Raw genomic sequence first — 18,279 nt, 5'->3', positions numbered from 1 at the left:
ACTACTATTTGAGATGGTCTGGGAACATAACAAAGACGTGCATTACTGACTCTTTGTAACGTACATTCTGCCTTCTAGTGCCCTGCCTGGCCACATCCATGACATATAAGCACTGACTTCTCTTTGAATTGACCTTCTGACTGTGGATAACTTTTAGGGTAAGATTTAAATTGGGGAGTCTGTGAACTAAAGCCTTAGTTACGCTATAAGGTTGACCACTACCGAACCCCTTCCCAGACTTACCCGTCGTACAGTAGGCGCCGCCATGACTGTGACCCAGGTGATAAGTTGACCGCCTAGCAGCAATGAAAGTCTCAGCCAGTTCAATGTTTGTCGCTCTTGCCTCTCTCTGCACCTCCATCTGCAACTGCCCGAACTGATGTTGAAGAGTGCGCCACCTGTGTTCTTGCCGCTGTGCTTCCTTTTCCAGATGCGACTCTCTGGCATGCTGTGACTGCATGAAGCTCTCCACAGTCTTTCTGAGCTGATCCATTCTCTCCCCTGTTGAGTCTGCCATCTGTGAAGTAGTGGCCCCCGACACTATACCTTCCTGGTCAGGCCTTGACTCAGTACCATCATCTTCATCTTCCTCCACCACTCTCTGAATAGTCTGTCTCTTGGGTGGCATCTTGACGTTCTACTGAAGCATTCTACTGCACTGGAAAAAACCGCTGCCACCATTTGTCATAACGTGTCAAATTTTCATGTGGAGATCAAGGGGAGGTGGTAGATAGGCTCAGGACTCAGACATCATCCAAAGAATGGTTTTTATTCAATGCCAGTGGAGAAGTAGGAGTGAATATTTTCACAATGAGGTGTCAAAGGACAAAATTTACAAAAAAACCCCAACATAAATACACTTGACTCAGTGCAAACTTTGATGTTTCAAAAAACAAAGAAAAACAAATTGCTACAGGCAGCAAAATCTTCATGAATACACTCAGCTATATAACCCCATCCTTTTCCTCCCAAGGTTCAGTTTAAACTGTCCTATATAGCCTAGAGCAGGCTCATTACACTCAAGACTGTACCAACTGCAGGGGCATCAATACCAAAACCTTTGCAGCCTAAACATATGACCATTTAACCATTTAACTTAAAAAAAAAAAAAAAAATTAAAATAAACTCATTCAGTAACTTAAACTAAATGTAAACACCCTAAGACATTTCTCTATGCCTACATTACCAAAGGTTAAGTTCCCTTCCCCATTAATAGAAAATGGTTTAACCCAACACAAGAAAAAGGGAAGCTGTGGTCCCGCCCCTTCCTTTGAAGAGTCACAGCAACAGGAAATGGTGAGTAGACATCATGCGGGATCGCTATTTGCAATACGGAGATAAATACAGATTTGAAATAATAAATAACAAAAATGCATAACTACAACTTGTCTCTGTGTGGTTAATGAGAACAAATAAAGGAAAACTATAGTAGACATAACATGTTGTGATGACCGCTGATATGTGCACCTATCTGCAACCAACTCAAACAGCATGTCTTAAACTTATTATAAATTAATGTTATAGAATAATGAACCTAAGGGACTGCACCATAGTCAAAAGAAACACAAAGCCATAAATAACAAATATAAAGAAACATAAGTCCATAAACAGTTTGTAACGACTTCGGCAGTGATGACGTCATCTTAGCACCCGTCATCACAAGATGCATCCCCGAAAACTTCCTCTTCTTTCTCTTCCTCTTCTTCGCAGGCTGTGCCAGAGGGCGCTGATGGTTCTGCCCCCCTCCGCTGTTGTGCTTGGTCTTGTGGTTGTCTTTGTGCTTGTGGTTGTCTTGGTCTTCTAATCGGAGAGCAGTCGAGATCGTGGTCCAATTTCAGGGCTTTCAGTTCAGCCACAGGATAGTGATGATTATATGCCGGCGGTGCCGGCACGATCTCGGTTGCATGTGGGAAAACACAAACACACTGTTCATTAGTAGCATTCTGCTCTGGTGGACCCGTTTTCTCACACACATCCTCTTTCACTTCTTTGCTTTTAGCTGCTAATTCATTCTGCATTTTCTTTCGTTCTCTCCTGTCTGCTTCCTCAATCCATCAACCCACAGTCTGCTCACATTCTTTGCACACATGACGAACACAGCCGCAACAACCCTGTCTCTTTTCACTGCTCTTTTCAACTGACCCTTTTACCACATTCAATCTTATTTTGCTCAGTGTTCCCTCTTCGGGATAATCATGATATTTGATCAGCTTTTGTATGTCCAGCATACATTTATGTCCGTAATTTTTTTTCATTTGACAGAAAACTGGTGTATAAAAATGATCGAGCTTACTGTGAGACGACCCCATACTGGCTGATTTTACTTTCCCTGGATTTTTCTTAGATTTTTCTTCTTTCCATTTTTCTTTGACACGCGTCTTACTAATCTGTCAGACGTCTCAGACAGATACAATTTTTTAACCCAAAATCGGCCAGGTCTTCACTTTCCAGTGCCCTGTAATTACGGCTTACTAAAAATCTTTCCGTGAGCACTCAAAATCCAGCGTTCGATTGATTCCGGTTCACCCAATTAATCAGATGTGGCTCTTCTGTCTACATTTACGCGCTAGTTACCGGACCGCCGGTAACTTTATATGCCCGCACCAAAGAAATAGTCTCAGCCACTATGGTTCACTCACAGTCATACCAAAATTACACCACCACAAAAAATAAATTTGACTGTCTCTTACCAAAGATGCTTCTATTGCCACCGAGTTCTTTCTGATTCCAGTGGAGTTCCTCCCGGCCCTGATACCAGTTGGCTCTTCTCTCTCAATTCTGCGAGGTAAGACTAAAGCCTAGTGCTTCAGGATGATCAATCGTCAATCCGCTTTACTCAGGGCCAGAAGAAACATGGAATCCCATCTTCTGACACCAATTTTTGTGGCAAAAACAATCATTAAACAATCATCATCATTGCATAAGAGACACCAAGAATCAAATTGTATTTTAAAAGATATTTATTCTCATGCAAGAGGCTTAGTCACAAAATCACAGCAGCCACCCTGTGACGTGAGCAAGACCTGACACCCAGCCCAGGAAATTCCCTTCTTATACTCCTTCTTCAAGGTATTTTCTCTGTAGTTTTCCACTCACCCAGCATGGCTACATCTAGCTGATTTAGAATAGAATGACCCTTCTAACTCCCCTTGGCTAAATTATCTTCCATACCTACAGAGTTAAAGGTTCATAACCATTTGTCTTACTGTGTGTGTCTTGCTTACGTCATGTGTACAAACATACATACATTCCAGAAGAGAAACAATGCTTAAAACCACACAATGTCTAAGAAAGTTAATGGAAAAATATGGAATACTAGGCACTGAAAATAGCTGTAGGTCAAACTGCAGTTGCCTAACAGGTTGATGTAACTGACCTGTTGAAGGATGAGGTTGAGACTGGACTGGGCCTGCAAAAGTAGGTGGCTGGGCATAGCTGGTCCCTGTGGAATACTGAGACATATATGGTCTAGGTAGAAAGGTTGAGCACCTGACTATGCGGTATGTGGTGAGCAAACTCTACCTTCTGTGAACAGAGTATATCAGTCTCTATCTGCCCTGGGTCAAGTTCACTTCTGGTTTGTGGGAACAGCTGTTGTATTTTCAGTCTCTGATTCTCGAAGAAGTGACGCAATGAGGCACGCTTTCTCCAGCTCCATCTCCTTCTGCTTAATGCAGCGCTGGGACTTAATTCTGTATTGAGAAATAAACTCTGTATGAACGCACACAGCTTTAAAGTTTAGATGCTTATCCTGACCAAGCATGTGCGGTGTATGAAGCACATGGTCTTAAAGGGAAATGGGTATCAGTGAAGTGAAAGATATGTGCCCACTAGTGGTATTGTAAATCATGAAAAAAGAATATAATAGTTTAGTAATAATAGCTAATAGTTTGGAACAACATGAGGGTGAGTATTTGACCGATGTTCATTTTTATAAAACTTTTTCTTTAATGACACTAAACTACCATCAAAATATGGATTTTAGTCAATGAAAACCATTCTAGGAAAGTCCCATATACTATTGTTCAGTCTCATTCCATTGGTCGGTACGGCTCTTGATTCCTCTTGGTTCGGTGCTGTATGTTCCTCGGCCGAGGTAAGCAAGGCGGATCGTCCTCGTCCTGAGGCGGTGGTGGGAGGGTGGGGGGGGGGGGGGTGGTCGAGCACGGATCTGGGCTTTGGGTTGAGTCTGGGTTCAAGGCGGGGTTTGCGGAGACGGGCTGCAGGGCATGGGGTCTTCTTACAGGATGGGGGCTGCCGGTGGCTCTCTAGTGGTCTGTTTGGAGTTGTTTGTACTGGTATGACCTGGGGTAAGTTCTGCTAGCCTGAACTCCTTTTTATCTGGAAAATATCAACAGAGTGTTTAGTAATCTGGTAAGTTTGCGTGCACTGGGAATTATATTTTCTCAAATTAATACCAAGTAATGCTAAATCTACATACGGTAGACAGTGAATATGATATATTTGATGATCAGCTATTCTACTCATTTTTGAAAGTGTGGATTCTTAGAAAATGTCTCGGGTTACTTGTTTGCGCTTTGGGAACACCTTTGTGTGTGACCGGTTGTGAAGCATGTGTGCAAACATGCCAAGGAACTTGGCCTCAGATAACATCTGACAATGACGTCACTGGAATTGGCATATAGCATTAGCTCCTTAGCCTGAGCTAGGCTAGGTGGGCGTGGTTTCAGCAACCAGGCACCTCAGCTCCAACCATGTCCCAGATTTTTTACAGTCTAAGGTTGTAACCTTGCCAACACCTCGAGTAGTTCCTCCTGCGCTTTATCATCATGGGAGGAATGCTCGGAGGTGGCACCAGCAACAAGTTATGCAGAGTCCTCTGCCTGATCCGAAGAAGCCCCGGGCCGCGCTTCGGAATCAGGCAAAAGGAAATCCCGATCTGGAGAGAGAGCAAGCAAACGGAACAGACCCGTCTCTCGCTCCTCAGATCGACTCGCAAACTTTAATGGAGAAAAACACACAGTGCTCGCACTTGTCATGCTCTTTCCCCATACACTCAAAGCAGAACTCATGTATCATTAACAGCGATGGGCCGTGAACAGAGAGGCACACATCTCCTGATTGTTTGCGACATGATGTTCTCTTTTTTTCTCTCTTTCTCACACTGAGAAATTTTCTCCACACTGACAACTGGAATTCCAACTCCCAAAGTGGACAGACAGATAGTGTAGCACACACACACACACACACACACACACACACACACAATGCGGTCTCTGAAGACAAAGAAACCTGGAACATTCAGATAGGTTTAATTTTATTTAAATTACTGTATTTAAGAGTTGGCATTGAAAAACGTTGATGATTGTACCGGGAACTTTTCAAGCTCAACAAAGACAACTACAGCTTCAGTTTGATCTTTTGTTGAAAACGCAAATGCTCATTGATTTTTTTAGAGACGATGGAGACGTTGCTAACCTTGTTGGTGCTTCATACGTTGCCAACAGCTTCGATACGCACAGATGATGAGAACACAGATCAGCAGAAGCAGAGAGCTCCTCCGCCGGCTAGGATGCTTACCATGACCCAGAAATCAAAGCCAAAGAGTTTACCAAAACCTGGACCTGAACCTGTAAGACATGGACCACATGAAATCAATAACAGACAAGTGTATCATTAAACAAGTAATAAAAACTCAGTGAGTGTTTTAGCGCAATTTTCTGACGTCATGGGATCACAACACTAACGCCGCCTTCACACTGGCAGTTGAAATCAGCACCGATACGGCAGCGAAACGACCGGAAGTCATTCATTTCCTATGGAGATTCGCAGACCGCATGCGAATGGGTCCGAACCAGGTGCGAACGAGTGCGGTGCGAAAAAAATCGTGTCATTCTATGTCATTCTATATAGATTAGATCTTCCGACGCTTTTCACCGTTGTGTACGACGTCCGCTGGGGGCGTATTACAGAGCTGATTTCAACTGCCAGTGTGAAGGCGGCGTAAGAGATAGTAAATCTTTTCCTGGATTTTTTTGTGTGCGTTCCCGAGATTAGACCTTCCTTAACATAATGCCGAAAACCCGAAGTCTCTAGGTGGTCTGGTTGAGGAGTAGATAGAAGAACAAGTTTGGTGCGCACAGACAGAACAGAAATCATGAGTTAACAATCGCAATTTTGTCCGGTGGAAAATTGCGCTAAAAACATCTATTTTAAGCTGCTTAAAATCCTACAATCCGCATCATGGGTAATACTGTAAGATCCAACATTATTTCATGAATTAATTAATGATGAAAGCACATTCAAAGGCATTGTCTGGAGTCTGTTTGATTATTGCTCAGGCTAGACACTAGAGATCTCAAGTGATAGTGTTTAGTGATGCACTACCTGTTTGTTTGAACACTATCAATCGGGAATAAGGTCTCTAGTTATTCCCGAGTGATAGTGTTCAAACAAACAGGTCGAGACGTGGGCAGACTCAAACAGGTATTGAAGAAGACTTAGCAGAGTTTAAATTCATTAAGTTAAAATGTAATCTACAATATTGAAATTTACAGTACGACCCAATACAGTACCAAGTTAACCTTATCTGGGTTGTATTTTCTCTTACTTTGCATAGTCTTTTTCCTTGTAAAGATGAGGGAATGTCAAGCGTGTTGACAAAATTAAATGCCATTGAGTCTGAATGAACACAAACTTTGACATCAACATAAAGGAAACCTCTTTTTTTTTTTTTTTAATTGTATATGTTAACTTTATTTGGTGACTACATAATTCCCAGACTTGTGTCATTTCATAGTTTCCATGACTTTGATGTTGAATAAAGAACACTATTAAGCGTTTGTGCTGCCTTAATTTTAAGTTATATTCAACTTGAATTGTGAAACTGTATTAAGTGACAGCTTGGATATTTGAGTTATGGATATGGATATTGACTTGGATATTGAGCAAGTTCATTCTAGGGAAGTTATTCTAATGCTAAATTTTAAGTTGTGATAGCTAATTGTGAATAAATAAGTGTGTCCACACATTTGACTTATCTTCAGTTAGTTCACAGTTTACCACCATTTTGCGGTTAAGCACCAAAATACGGTTATTTTACTGTCATAGATTCATGATTGAAAGGTCAGCAGCAAAAACAGGAAATGGCCCAGAAACCAGTTCATATACTTCATGAGACTAAAGTGAAACCGTGAAAAGTCACACACACAGTTTACAGACATGATTATTTTTAACATCAATATTTAATTTCAGATATGTTCAAAACTCTTAAAGGTCATGATTTAGATGTTTTATCTTGTCTTTGAGACAACGCACACATTTTATTATTTTAAAAGATGAAGATTAAGTAATTATAGCATAAAATCAGAACATTAAGAATAAAAAGCATGTGAAATGAGAAATACTTACATGATACTGTAACACTCTCACTTTTGCCTTTGCTGACAGGATTGTGTGCCTCGCATGTGTACGGTTTATTCTCCTGTGCTTGAGTAGGTGACAAGAACACTTGAGGTTTATTTTCATTCTGGATAATTTTGTATTCTTTATACCAGGATAGAGTCAGATCTTCTCTTTCTCCGATGACACAGGTGAGAGTCGCATTCCCATCTTTTGTGCAGCTGATCTTCACAGTAGGTTTTGGGGCCTTTTCTGTAACAGAAAATTCCTTATTATTCCTTTTTATTTCCTAATACTGTAACTACTATAGAAATATACAGTCTGATTTTGTTATTATTATTGTGCTGGAAGGGTAGAAATATTTGTCATCTTACCATATACTTTAATTTCCTCTTCTCCTCTACCAATCTCTGTACCAGCATCATTAAATGCGTTGAATGTATATTTGCCCATGTCCTTCAGACTAACACTTGAAAATCTCAATGATCCATCTTCTTCCACAGATACACCTTCAGCTTGTTCTTTGATAGTCCCACCTTTCCAGCGAAGAACGGTGCCGTGTGTGTCATGGACCCATCTAAACTCAGGAGGTTTCTCATTGTTTTTTATTGTCAGCTTAATGATGCAGGACGTTCCCACTAGTAGATATTTTCCACATGTCTCTGTTGAGACTATAATAAATAAAATCAAAAGCATTTAATAAAACTCAACAGGGTTCAACTGCTCATGTTTGGTTATGAGAAAAAAGCATAAAAACAGAGAATGAATAATTCTCAGGGTGAGTTTCTTTTTAAAAGTCAATTTCGGTTCAGACACTAACTTTAGACAACACAGTTCAATATTATATTCTTTCATCACACTGTACGGGGTAAGTTGTTACAAATGGGGATTTGCGTAAGTGCCTAATAAATCAGAACTTAACCCTTATGCTGCATTTGACCATTTTTGGTCATTTTCAGTTTAATTTTCTTTGACAATTTTGGCTGTTTTAATGCCAATGGTATGTAATTTAGCAAAATTGTGACTTTTTGGATAAATTAAAAACATTTGATCTCATTTTGCAAAATATGTATAACACACACTGTGTAGAACAAATAGCACCATTCAGCACCATAATGACCAAAAATGGCCCATTGAAACCCATTAAAACGCCGTTTAAAGCCGGTGCCGTCATTAATACATGAATCATGATTTATGTTGAAACATCCTTTCATTTTGAAGTCAAAGCATTATATTTGCATTATATAGTGTATTCCACCAGATGACTCACTTCATAGGTATTCCCTATGGGTGGAAATGCACGTTATTTTCCTGGTTTCCACTAGGGGCACTATTGAATGTTATGAAGCATTTTAATGGCTCCAATGATCTAAAATTATGTTTCTGGGTAGCCTATGTGTGGATGTCTAAGAGCAATGTGTGTCTGAGTTGACAAAAGTGTGTGTGTGTGTGTGTAGTGCCTAAATATAAACATGGTGTTTAGGCGAGTGACAAATATCACAATATCACAATATCAAAAAGTCATATTTTACCCTTTCTGTCTATTCTCTCTCTCTCTCTCTCTCTCTCTCTCTCTCTCTCTCTCTCTCTCTCTGTGTGTGTGTGTGTGTGCCCTAACAAAAAAAGAAAAATCACCACAACCTGCTCAAAATGTGGCATTTATATCTGCAAGGAGCATACGTTGCAATTCTGCAGCTCCTGCAAATGAGAGGATAAGCCAATTTTGTTTTGAAGTTTTTGATATATGTTTTATGTTATATAATTTAGAAAAATAAAAGTTCATGTTCATGGTGATCTTGTAGTTTTCCTTTCTTTCTAGAGCAAATTTTGATGTGTAGGGAGACAGGCACAGGTTATAGTCACCTAGTAGAATTCAGGAAAAGGTTTGCAATACTGCAGATGTTTGCAGTATGTCAATTATGTAAAATGAATTACAAATTGATGGTATAGTCACCAAAACTGGAATTTAAAAGGTTAAAATCCTGAAATGAAATACATATTTGGTAGTTATGATGAGAACTGATGCTGGTTAAAATATCTAAGTTAGTAAAAGTTGAAAATAATAATAATCTATAATATTTTAGGCAGTGTTTAATATGTGACCATTTTTGGTCATTAACACGCTGAATGGTGTTTTTTTTTTTTTAATCTGAGATAACACAAAATCTTTAAACGCACCAGAAATAATGTTGCCGCTAATCATTGACATATTCAAGACGGTGATAATCCAAAGTTAAAGTTTTCTCTTTGCATTTAGTGTATGGAAAATAATTACATTTTTGTGTTTTTTCAAATTTATACAAATTGATGGTATCGCCACCAAAACTGGAATTTAAAGGGTGAAATTAAATAAATATTTGGTAGTTATGATGAGGACTGATGCTGGTTAAAAGATTTAAGTTAGTAAAAGTGGAAAATAATAATAATATATAATATTTTAGGCAGTCTTTAAAAGGTAACTTAAAAATACCAAACCATTGTTATGGCCAACAAAACTTAAATTTGTGTAAAATTACAACACACATGCCCTGACCTGACATTTATATATCTATAAAGAAACCGTTGTGATTTAAAATCTGCCTTTGTTATATAGTGACAAAAAATAATATGATACTGAAACTTCACAAATTATTATAATTTAAGACTGTTTTGAACTAGAAATCAGTGCTTGATAAAACAAGACTCAAAATAGTACCTGAAATACAGACTTTGTGCTGAAAACTATGAAAGTAAAAGGAGTTTCAGCAGCGATAGAAAAAACATTTTGGGTCTCGAAAGAACATTTCAGTCAAAAGCTCTAAAAAGAAGCATTTCTTTTCGTATTTCGAAGAACATTTTAATAATCTAAAGAACCTTTTGTCCACTTTTCATCATTTCCAAGATTCCATCGTTGTTTAAATCTTCTTCACAGAAACATAAAGTCAAATTAATAACCTTTATTGTAACTCTATAATTTGGCTACATATCTAAATGTTCGACTTTCTGTGTCTTTTATTAAAGACCGACATGAACAAACACTCATTACAGCAGTTTACATGTAAACGTCATTTAACCCTTTAAGTGTCACCCCCCTTTTTTTAAATATACATGAAAATGCACATTTCGACTTTAAATGGTTGTAATTAAAGAATGCTTTGGAGTATAGACGTAAAATTCTTGTTTTAAAGAAGACATTTGGCAGATTTTTTGTGAAGTGAAATAAATTAAGAAAGTTAAACAAAAAAAAAGTTATAGCAGTTTGAGTTTATGAAAATGTACAATGTAAAAAATTTAATTATTCATATTTTATATAAAATATATATTTTTAAAACCTGGCCGACTCTAAAACTGCTAGAAAATCAAAGCCAAAAATCTGAATAAGTTGTGTTTCAAATTTTAGGTTGATATCTCAAAAAATGAGCTTTCAGTGAGATTTTGTTTGGGCGCAGTACCAAACATTTTCACTAGGTGACAACCAGACTCCATTACTGCCCATATAAGGGCGCATCCATTTCCATATGCGTTATTAAAAACATTTTAATATCTTTTTTTCTAAAATAATTGAATGGATGATATCTTTTCAACTCTTGGCATGAAAACAAACTGAGGTTTCAACCATTCTTTCATGATTTTTCATGTTCATTGCTATTTCAAAATAAAGGTCTGAACACGCCTTAGGAATATGAAAATATTCTTGATGCAAATTGATAAATTACAGCTCCTCTCTAATTTATTTTGAAAATCATTCACCAAATATGAAAACTAGAGTTTGTAAGCTTTCAAATGATATATAGTTTGTCAAGATTAGTTTATGTTTATTATAGGATATTACTGTTTTAAATATGTAATGATTTTGGGCCCACCGGTGGGCCGGTGACACTTAAGGGGTTAAAAGTGTCCAAAAACTACAGTATAAGTGCATTTGTTGCTTCATGGACATATTTTTCTTGATCTGACACTAAAAAATGCCCTTAACAAATTTTTCTAACAATTTAGATGTTAGACGAATTTTAGAGTTATTATAAAGCAGTATGCATTAAACAAATGTTAATATGGATTACTATTCTTAATATCCTTTGATATCCTTTTACAAAATATTATATTTACAAAATATATAAGAAAAACAGCTTATTCACTTAAGTCTATTAACATATCTATACAAAATGATGTCAGAACCTACCAGAGAGTGCAGCGAAGCCACAGAGGAATAAAAACAAGAGATTGTATTGGCAGCTCATTGCTCTTCTGAACACAGCAAATGTTCCAGAACCTTTTTCACAATCAACTGGAGGAAACAGAAAGAATTTCCTGCTTTGCGTTTAGAGAGTTGGCGGTTATAAAAGTTTTTATGAAATCCAATAGTATCAGCAGAACCGCAGTTTCAGAATGAGAAGTGATGGGCGGGGCTTCATTTTCTTCTGTTAAATATAGGCTAAGCTGTTTTCACATGGATTTTGATCAGATGTCTACAATATTTAACAACAATACTTTTAAATAAAGTTCAAGTTCAAGTCCAAAACCTTTATTTGTCCCCAAGGGGCGATTAGTTTTGCTTCAGTAGCAAAGAAGTTAGCATACAATACATGACAACAAAGCAACAACATCATAAAAAATTAAATAGGCCCACAAAAAATAAAATACAAGTTCAGTCACTTTTCTGTTCATATATGTATTATGTTTCACTTGTTCAGGCTTTGTATTAAATGGTTCTTTTTATTTTACATTAAATACATCACATAGGCTAGGCTACTCGCTGTTTAAGGGACTGTTCGTTTTTATTTAAGGGGCTACCGGAGGAGTTTGAGATCTATTGTCAAAATAGACTTGACCCTCCCTTCACCAGCAATACATTTATCTATGACCGTCCAAAATGATTGTGAAAAAAAGGCATGACCCTCCCAGATAATTTATTGATTAGCCTACTTCTGTACTGGTTTGCACTTGGCAAAGATGTCAGATAGCCATTGTTCTCTTTCAAACATTTGCTCGGTATCTCACTATGGGAAACGCCTCTGGGCGTGACAGACCTGGAAGCACCAATCACACCACGTCTGTCAGTTGACAGACCAATCACGACAGTGATGCAGGAGTCCGGCCTCCCTTATATATACCACTGCCGATGGTCCCTACTCCATTCTCGTTCTCTTCCCCGTGAAGATCAAAATTGGAAGCTATTTTCAGCAGGACCTGTTTTTCAAAAGAGTTGTTTAACTGTTCTGAGACGAGCCGTCAAGGTACGTCACCGAACGCAGCTGTTTTTGTTAGCGGGTCTTTTTCACTGTAACAGTGAGTTGATTTGATTCTGGTCTACTAAGAGAATTAACGTGTTACGGTGAATTCTCTTAGATATTCCTTTATGAGTGGCACATTGTGGTGAGCTTGGATAACGTTAGCCTACTATTTTTGCTATGGCTACTAGTTCTGCAAGCGGCGGACCGAAAGCAGAAACTTCACGTCCGTGTGCGTGCGGTTCAATGATATCGGGCAAGGATAATCATCCTTTGTGCATCGCATGCCTGGGGGTGAGACATGCTCAGGCAGCCCTCGCGAACCCCGAGGGCTGTCCTCACTGTTCTCCCTTCTCGTCAAGGGTGCTAGAGAGAAGAGTGCGAGTCGCGGCCACTAACAAGGGAGATCCCTGCTTTTCTCCGCCGCCCGCGGAGGAGACTAAACAGCCCCCTGCGTCATGCAGCTGGGGCGAGTTTATGGACGAAGTCTCCCCCCAACTTCCTCCCCTCTTTGGATCCTTTACGGAGGTAAGAGAGGAGGACGATGATGATGACGAGGTCATCCCTCGTCTGTTGGAGGACGATGGTGAGGAGGATGACGACGACGCGATCCACCCGCCGAATCCCTCCGGGCCAGGCAGTGCGTTAAGCAAAGGTTCACCCTCCCCAGCTCAGGTGGAGCTCGACCTGCTGGAAATGTGCCAGAAGGCGGCGGCTAAACTCTCCATAGACTGGCCGTCGCAGCAGACGGGCCAGGGGGCAGAGAGAGATCTCTATGATGGCAGGAGACTGCCGTCACGTGCCCCACCAGTGAAACAGCTCATTCCAGCGGTCCCCGCGTGCGTTTCAGAGATGAAATGTTTCTAGGATAAGCCTTTTTCACACAGGGTTCCTGTAAAAGGATTTTCTAGGCTGGATGTGGATAACATGAAGGAGTTAGGGATGTCAAATTCCCCTCCTGTTGAGCTGTCAGTTGCACATCATCTCCACCCTAACCGCAGGGCAGCCTTTTCCTCAGCTTCAGCTTCACTGCCAGGACGCACTTAGTTTTTCAGAAGATTTATCGCTCTTCTGCACTGGCAGTGAGAGCTCTTAATGCCACCTCTCTCCTCACTGCTTATCAAGCGAAGCTTATGGAAGAGATGGGGAGGCAAATGGATGCTGGGACACCAAACCCAGCCCTCTGGGAAGAGATTTGTGTCATTGCGGATCTCAACCTGAGAACTTCCAGAGGTGAGGTTCAGAGCTGTGGCCGCAGCATGGGCCTGGCATTGGTCGGCGAGCCATCTCTCTGGCTGGGACTGTCAGGGTTGTCAGACAGAGAAAAAGTGGAATTCTTGGATGCTCCGGTTGAGCCCAAAGCCCTTTTCGGGGCATCTGTCACTGCTATGCGACAGCGATGTGATCTGAAAAAGCAGGAGGGAGAGGCTTTCCAAACTTGCCTCCCTCGCAGATCCGCTGCTAGGGTTCCTCAACTACCACGGTCCAGGTTTGAAGCCCCCCAGAGGAGTGGTCGGTCAGATTTCAGAGGCCCTAGGCCCTAGGGTTTGGTCAGGAGAGGGGGGAGCAGGCAGTGCAGGCGATCAGGGCGGAGCAGGCAGTGCAGGCGACCAGGGCGGAGCAGGCTGTGCAGGCGACCAGGGCGGAGCAGGCTGTGCAGGCGACCAGGGCGGAGCAGGCTGGTGCAGGCTGTGCAGGCAACCAGGGCGGTGCAGGCGGGTCAGGAGGCCAGGGAGGAGACGACCCCTCAGGCGGCCAGGGCGGAGATGACCCTTCAGGCGTCCAAGGAGGAGACGAACTTTCAGGCGGCCAGGGAGGAGACGACCCTTCAGGCGTCCAAGGAGGAGACGAACTTTCAGGCGGCCAGGGCGGAGACGACCCTTCAGGCGTCCAAGGAGGAGACGAACTTTCAGGCGGCCAGGGAGGAGACAACCCTTCAGGCGGCCATGGCACAGGAACAGACACTGGCTCAGGCACAGGAACAGACACCGGCTCAGGGACATGAACAGACACCGGCTCAGGGACAGGAACAGACACCCGGCTCAGGGAAAGGAACAGACACCGTGGCAGCGGCTGTCTCTGCTGAGGGCTCAGGTTCAGGCGTGTCGGCGGCCATCTCTGCTGAGGGCTCAGGCGACGTGGCAGCGGCCATCTCCTCCGGAGACACTGGCGCGGCGGCAGCCATCTTGTCCGGAGACACTGGCTCGGCGGAGACCATCTTGTCCTGAGACACTGGTTCGGCAGCGGCGGCGGCCATCTTATCCGGAGACACTGGCTCGGCGGAGACCATCTTGTCCTGAGACACTGGCTCGGCGGAGACCATCTTGTCCTGAGACACTGGTTCGGCAGCGGCGGCGGCCATCTTATCCGGAGACACTGGCTCGGCGGAGACCATCTTGTCCTGAGACACTGGCTTGGCGGCGACCATCTTGTCCGGAGACACTGGTTCGGTGGAGACCATCTTGTCCTGAGACACTGGCTCGGCGGAGACCATCTTGTCCTGAGACACTGGTTCAGCAGCGGCGGCGGCCATCTTGTCCGGAGACACTGGTTCGGTGGAGACCATCTTGTCCTGAGACACTGGCTTGGCGGCGACCATCTTGTCCGGAGACACTGGTTCGGTGGAGACCATCTTGTCCTGAGACACTGGCTCGGCGGAGACCATCTTGTCCTGAGACACTGGTTCGGCAGCGGCGGCGGCCATCTTATCCGGAGACACTGGCTCGGCGGAGACCATCTTGTCCTGAGACACTGGCTTGGCAGCGACCATCTTGTCCGGAGACACTGGTTCGGTGGAGACCATCTTGTCCTGAGACACTGGCTCGGTGGCGGCCATCTTGTCCTGAGACACTGGCTCGGTGGCTGCCATCTTGTCCTGAGACACTGGTTCGGCAGCGGCGGCGGCCATCTTATCCGGAGACACTGGCTCGGCGGAGACCATCTTGTCCTGAGACACTGGCTTGGCGGCGACCATCTTGTCCTGAGACACTGGCTCGGTGGAGACCATCTTGTCCTGAGACACTGGTTCGGCAGCGGCGGCGGCCATCTTATCCGGAGACACTGGCTCGGCGGAGACCATCTTGTCCTGAGACACTGGCTTGGCGGCGACCATCTTGTCCGGAGACACTGGTTCGGTGGAGACCATCTTGTCCTGAGACACTGGCTCGGTGGCGGCCATCTTGTCCTGAGACACTGGCTCGGTGGCGGTAATCTTGTCCAGAGACACTGGCTCGGCGGGCGTGACGAGAACAGTCTCTGGATCGGCAGACGTGACGTGAACAGTCTCTGGATCGGCAGACGTGACGTGAACAGTCTCTGGATCGGCAGAAGTGATGTGAACAGTCTCTGGATCGGCAGACGTGACGTGAACAGTCTCTGGATCGGCAGACGTGACATGAACGGTCTCTGCAGACGTGACGTGAAGCTCTGGCTCGGCAGGACCGACGTGAAGCTCTGGCTCGGCGGGACCAACGTGAAGAGACTCAAGCTTTGCAGGCATGACGTGAAGAGACTCAGGCTTTGCAGGCATGACGTGAAGAGACTCAGGCTTTGCAGGCATGACGTGAAGAGACTCAAGCTTTGCAGGCATGACGTTGCAGGCATGACGCGAAGAGACTCAGGCTTTGCAGGCATGACGCGAAGAGACTCAGGCTTTGCAGGCATGATGCGAAGAGACTCGGGCTTTGCAGGCATGACGCGAAGAGACTCAGGGCTTTGCAGGCATGACGCGAAGAGACTCAGGCTTTGCAGGCATGATGCGAAGAGACTCAGGCTTTGCAGGCATGACGCGAAGAGACTCAGGCATTGCAGGCATGACGCGAAGAGACTCAGGCTTTGCAGGCATGACGCGAAGAGACTCAGGCTTTGCACGCATGACGCGAAGAGACTCAGGGCTTTGCAGGCATGACGCGAAGAGACTCAGGCTTTGCAGGCATGACGCGAAGAGACTCAGGCTTTGCAGGCATGACGCGAAGAGACTCAGGCTTTGCAGGCATGACGTGACGAAGCTCCGGCTCAGTAACAGGAACAGGAAGAAGCTCAGGCGTGAAGGCGGCCATCCTGGGAATCAGAATTAGGTGTGGCCACCTTCTTGGCTGGAGACTCTCCAAAGCTGCTGGATTAATTTTTTTGGTCGGTCGTTCTGTTACGATGAGGCAAGGATAAAGCAGAGAGAGAGAATCCAAACTCAAGCACTAAATTTAATGAAACAAACAGGAAATCCAGGGCAAACAAGGGAACACAGAGCTCAGGACAGAAACATGGAAACAGCTACAACGACCGACAAACAACAACTGAAGCACAGAGGTTTAAATACACATGCAAACAAGCTAAACAAGCTAACAAGGGGGCGGGGCTAATTAGAAACACCTGGGAGACTAATAAACGAGAAAAACTACAAAGGACTACAAACCATGGCACAGGACAGGAAATAACAAAAATCCACACAAGACAAGGGGAACACAAGACAGGAATCATGACAAAAACAATGTTCAAAAAAACTCTTCGCCAACTGGCTAATGTTAAATAATATTAATAAAAAAATTTTTTTTAAAAATCCAACTTCTCCCTGATCCTCTGCATGGTCAATGACCCGAGTCCGACCCGAGTCCGATCTGTGAAAAAAAAAAGGCCTGATCCCCGCCCAAATGGGCTTAGCGTGTCGCAGACCTCTACCACACCCACACCCACACACAGGAAGAGTCAGTGAATTTATAAACTGTGACAATGATGTTCTAAAAAAATTTCTCTTCACAATCTTTCATCTTCCTTTTTTTAATGTTAAACTGTAGCAAAATTGGCTCCATTCTAGATGTTTTTGTTAAACAATAAACAATAAAATTAATTTGTTTTCTCTCTGAATATCTGATTTTGCACAGAACAATATCATATTATGGAATTAAAACAGGTTGCAAATGGCAAATTACCCAGTGGTTCAAATGTTTGTTTTGAGTTTAAAGCAAATGATAAGCACAGATATGTTTCAAATGTTTTAAAAGATTAAACACAATATTCTTACCATGTAAAGTTGGTATAAACAGGAAAAGGAGGATAACAACCAAGCAGATCAAAACAATGGAAATCCAAATGACAAACTTGTTTTTCAAAACCTAAGGCAAAAAAAAAAAAAAAAAAATCATATATTAAGGTTATAAACAAATTCAACCCTGAGAAACACATTTTAAATAATCATAAAAATAAACTGATGCAGTGTAAGAAAAGAGAATATACACTGTAAAAAAAGGTGTAATTTTACAGGTAATGGTCTGTATTTTTTTTTTACAGAATTTTACCGTTTTGTCATACAGCATTATACAGGCATTTGCTGTCATTTAAAGGTCCACTGTTAAATTTACAGGTAATTGCTTGTATTTTGGTTTTACATCGATTTTACGTTTTTTAAAAGGAACTTGTCTGTATTTTTTACAGAGTTATGTGTAATTTTACAGAAATTATTAAGTAATATTTTACAGATTTTTTCTGTGAAATTAGAAAACAAAGAAAAGAAGGTATAACTGCAGAAATCTGCATCTATTCAATATGTTTTCCTTACAGATTATTAAGCATGTGGGGGTTAAAGTGAGTTTTTTAAGGTTAAATAATAGTATTTGTACAGTACAGTTGAAATATTTTTTATTTCATAGGCTAGTCTTTTAATCTTGTCTTGCAGATAGATGGTCATTTTGATCATTATTTCATTGTCTTATTCTCC

At 42.2% G+C, this 18,279-nt stretch overlaps 1 protein-coding gene and 1 long non-coding RNA gene across 2 annotated transcripts; both read right to left on the bottom strand.

Annotated features, from left to right (window-relative positions):
* Positions 1-750: 750 nt before the first annotated feature.
* On the bottom strand, positions 751-4,202 carry LOC311075271. The gene is made up of 2 exons (XR_014604455.1): positions 3,377-4,202; positions 751-2,868 (listed from the first exon to the last, which is right to left on the bottom strand). It is a non-coding gene; the product is annotated as an uncharacterized lncRNA (long non-coding RNA).
* A 3-nt stretch (positions 4,203-4,205) lies between these two features.
* Positions 4,206-11,717, bottom strand: LOC311075248 (T-lymphocyte surface antigen Ly-9-like). Its single transcript, XM_084102506.1, has 5 exons — positions 11,522-11,717; positions 7,737-8,033; positions 7,372-7,614; positions 5,440-5,591; positions 4,206-4,341 (listed from the first exon to the last, which is right to left on the bottom strand). Exons 1-4 carry the CDS (start codon positions 11,577-11,579, stop codon positions 5,500-5,502), a joined length of 690 nt encoding a protein of 229 aa, XP_083958632.1. The 5' UTR covers positions 11,580-11,717; the 3' UTR covers positions 4,206-4,341; positions 5,440-5,499.
* Positions 11,718-18,279: the final 6,562 nt, after the last annotated feature.

Source organism: Abramis brama (genome assembly GCF_963993115.1).
Source record: "Abramis brama genome assembly, chromosome: 2".
NCBI classification, from domain to species: Eukaryota; Metazoa; Chordata; class Actinopteri; order Cypriniformes; family Leuciscidae; genus Abramis; species Abramis brama.
Note: the sequence above shows the minus strand (reverse complement) of the source record. Positions and strands in the feature narration are given on the sequence as shown.